At 38.1% G+C, this 4,175-nt stretch overlaps 1 protein-coding gene across 1 annotated transcript; it reads right to left on the bottom strand.

Annotated features, from left to right (window-relative positions):
- Positions 1 to 2,935: 2,935 nt before the first annotated feature.
- LOC127788769 (ethylene-responsive transcription factor ERF024) lies at positions 2,936 to 3,918 on the bottom strand. The gene has a single exon (XM_052317374.1). It carries the CDS (start codon positions 3,916 to 3,918, stop codon positions 3,010 to 3,012), a length of 909 nt encoding a protein of 302 aa, XP_052173334.1. The 3' UTR covers positions 2,936 to 3,009.
- Between the last annotated feature and the right edge of the window lie 257 nt (positions 3,919 to 4,175).

Below are 4,175 nucleotides of genomic sequence, written 5' to 3'. Positions count from 1 at the left end.
CTTCGTCACCCCAATCGCAACTACTTGCCGCCGTCGCCACCATCATCTCCTCTGCGTCAATCGCTGCGTGTATGTATATATATTATATATATAACAACAGTTATATTTATATATATAATACATAATAATATATATTATTGTTATATATAACATATATAATATATATAATAATATTGTATTAATATATTTTTAATAATTATGTATAATTTGTTAATATTGAATGTTAAAATTTTACATCATTTAACACCATGTCTATTTTAGTTTTTTACAAACACATTATCAACTTAAATACTATTTAACTTTTAACTTAAAAGTTTAATAACTTAAAAGCTATTGATTAAAGGGGTAAGCCAAACAGCCTCTTCAACTAACCAATTAAATGCTCAACCCAAAAAACTAATCAACCTTTAACCTTTGAGAGAGCTTTCAAGTGATCAAACCGCTGGCCTTAATTCCTTGAGGCCCATTAACTGTTTGTGGCCATGCCAACCGATATTTTAAATGCTATATTTGTAGTCATATAATCAATCAAATTCATTGATCAATAACTTGTTAGAAAGCTTGTCTCAAAGGAATTGTTTGTTTTAATTTGTGTAGAAATGCCCTTTCCTGAGTTACAGTACATAATTGATCAGCTAACAGGTTTTCAAATATTTTTCTTAAGCTGTTACTATCCTTGCGTTAAATACACCATCCCAGCCGTTCCGGTTTGCTATAAAAAAAGGAAAGATTTCCTCTTATTGGGGCAATGATCTACTTTGTTCTAGACTTAGTCATATATAAAAGCAACGACAAAACCATCCTAGCATGCATTTTTTTATTTCTTGTTAAAAGGCCTGAGACCGAATCAAAACAAGAACATTCTACCAAGACTGTTAACCCTGGTATTTAAAAAAAAAGCCTGCTTAAAGTTGGATTATGAAGAAAAAGAATCCAGTTTTTGAGATTGTATGGCAAGGGGACAAGGATAGGGTGTAAAGAAATTGATTGATTGATTGATTGATTAGGGTTACGCGGGAGTGTTGTTTAAGGGGGGAAAAAAGGGAAAAAAAAAATAACTCGGCCGGATGATCCGCTGTCCCTCTGTAAATGGTTGTATCTAGCTATGTGGCTTCTTCTGATTGCTAATTAGTTAGCTAGGATAGGGGAACTCATGTCATCAGTAGGCCTGAATAGGAGAAGCATAAGATGTTGAAGCACAATCAACAATGGCCGTAATTCGGGGTTTTGTCTCTATTAAAAAAATTAGTGTTTGTGGGTGCTTGAAATAACTGCTTGATGCCTTGTTAATTGTCATTAAGCTTGACTTTTTCCCATTGCCTACCCCCTGTTAGTATACTGAATTAGTCCTCTCCTGGACTAATATTTAACTAAAACTGTTCCATTGCAGCATGCCACCAAACAATTAATTAGTTAACTTATCAACATTCCCAATGAAACTAACCCATTTCCTTTCTGAGCAAGAAAAGATTAATCACAACAAGATGGGCTCATGAACTTAAAAGAATCCTAATTATTAATTTGTGGGCAAGAAATTAATGCTTTTAAACTGTGTGTAATCTTAGTTTACTTTTCACCTGTGTTTCTGGAAGATGTACTAAAATGTTTCTTAATGAAGTGTAATAATATGCAAATAAATAATCTTTTATAAAAGCCCTTTACCTAACAAAAAAAAATCTTTTATAAATAAATTTTAATACAAGATATTGGAATTATTAATGTTCATACACTGAAAAGGAAAACCCACAAAAGTGCGCTTAACACAGGCCCTACTGGATAGGAAACGATTGAATTAACTTATGCACTAGGATTGAATTCAGAGAGTATTTAGAAGATGTGGACATAAAATTATAGCTTGTATACGAACCCTAGACCTACGATGCATGACTTGGGAAAGACAGTTGAGATGTCAAGCGTCCCATCTTGTGATGACGCTCCATTGGTATTCTCCCAATTGCCGATCGCCACGTGTAATGAGAATGACACGTCAACAGAGGGACAGGTGGGACCCCTGACTCTGCATTTAGTATTGCCTGAATCTAAATGAGGAAAGAATTATAGCTACAATAAAAAATGACATGGTTGGGTGGACAAAACCCTAGGATCAACGTTTCAATGATTCTGCTTGACTAAACTCCCCAACTTGCCTTTGCTTTTCTTCACCAAACCATGAATGTTTTGCTTGCTTGTCCTTTTGATGATTCGAGACCTCCAATCCAAGGCTACTCTACTTAGCCCTGAATTCTAGACTGGCCATCTGGCTTTGTATATATGCTCTTCTCATTTTCCTCCTACTTATTGTTGATGATGTTCATATACATGTGTGTGCGTGTGCGTATATATATTGTTGATGATACTCATATACGTGTGTGTGTATATATATATATATATATATATATATAGAGAGAGAGAGAGAGAGAGAGAGAGAGAGAGAGAGTAAATTCCAGATATCTCCGGCTGGTGATTGATAGATGGTAGTTGGCAGTTGCAAAAGTCAGTTGGTGGCAGTTGATAGATACAGTGAACCATTTCAAGATCAAGATAGCGTTCATATATATTAGGTTGATTTGCCAAAGTTCAAAGTAAACCCAGATGGGTTATATATATGTATATATATGACTCATCAAGAAGAGTTTAACCCTAGGGTTTCAGCCTCTGTTTCATATGCAATTGCCCTAATAATCTCAACATCTATAATCAAAAGGGTATAATGTTAATTTGATATTACCCAGAAACTGGTGCGATAACATTAATCAGAACGTGAGAGGAAAATCTTTTTACAGTAAATGAAAAAACAAACCACTCAGACTCTCATTTCCTATGGCATTCTAGCCATTGACGCGAGACCCTTATGACATATTACTTAAAGCGGATCCTTATAGATTTATATATATATATATAGATAGATAGATAGATAGATAGATAGATAGATAGATGGATGGATTATTGGGTTGGTTGAAACTAGTGAAGATAATGTTGTTGAGTGGATATAATTGAATTGGTGGATTTTTATGGGAATTTCCAGAGGTTTTGGTCGGCTGTATTTTCAGGTGCGATGTCATCACCGGCAACATCAAGGCGGGGCGGGCTAAGAAGCATCCCTTCTGCCATATTCACAAGAACATTGGGCATATCAAACAGCAAATCCTCGTCAACGAACTCTTCACTTGCCGGTAGATTACTCAATTCTTGTGTTGTAGGATTATTCTCAACATGCAGCGGATTATAGGACCAAAATAGAGCATCACTCGCTGCCCCGGCAGCCGCGGCCGCACTGGCGGCCGCCTCCTGAATGTCGCGTGGCGAGTTCGAGGCCGGAACCGGCAAGGAAGAAGCCGAGTTGGGGAAGTTCAGCTCGGCGTCTTGGCCCCTAAGAGCCAGTGCAGCCACATCATAGGCCACCGCCGCCATTTCCGGGGTCGGAAAAGTTCCCAGCCAAATCCGGTTGGGCGACCTCGGCTCCCGAATCTCCGACACCCATTTCCCGCTGCTCTTCCTCCGCCTTACGCCCCGGTAGACCGGGTGCCGGCCCGACACCCGGGCAGAGGGAGCCTCGGGAGGGCTGCCGCCGCTGCGGCTGCCACTGCCACTGCCAGTAACGCTGCTATTGGAATGTGCCATAAAATTGTACACTAGGTGATGCATGAAGGTAGGGAAGTTATGGAACAAGTGGTGGAAGACATGCTGAAGGTTGAAGAAGAGAGAAGCCATTAATATATGGGGAAGGATTGTTAGGGCAAAATCTGCATGCACTGAATGAAGAAGGAATATTTGGGTAGTGCAAACCAGTTGTTTCTGAACTGCTTGCTTCAAGGAGCTGGGGATGGGGTGTAAGCCAGCTTTGTGTTGGAGATCTTGGTTGGACTGCGTTTCTGCAGCCAAAAAACCGCGCATATATGAGAACGTCAAGTACCTCATCAACAGTACTACTGCTGGAGCTTTATATTTATCTTTAATTTCCAAATATCTATCTCTATCTATCTATCTGTCTATAATATCTATATATGTGGATCATCACTCAAGGGCCAAGGCCTAGTAGTGAAAAGTTTTCTTAAAAAGTTATAAATATATATATATATATATATTGATATAAATATATATATATATATATATATTTGATACTTATTGGTTACAGATTCCGTTCCTCTGTTCTCTTTATGTCTCAGTGGGTGGTT

The sequence above is a fragment of the Diospyros lotus genome, chromosome 13 (assembly GCF_014633365.1).
Source record: "Diospyros lotus cultivar Yz01 chromosome 13, ASM1463336v1, whole genome shotgun sequence".
NCBI lineage: Eukaryota > Viridiplantae > Streptophyta > Magnoliopsida > Ericales > Ebenaceae > Diospyros > Diospyros lotus.
The sequence above is the reverse complement of the archived record's forward strand: the minus strand, read 5'-3'. Positions and strand labels throughout refer to the sequence as shown.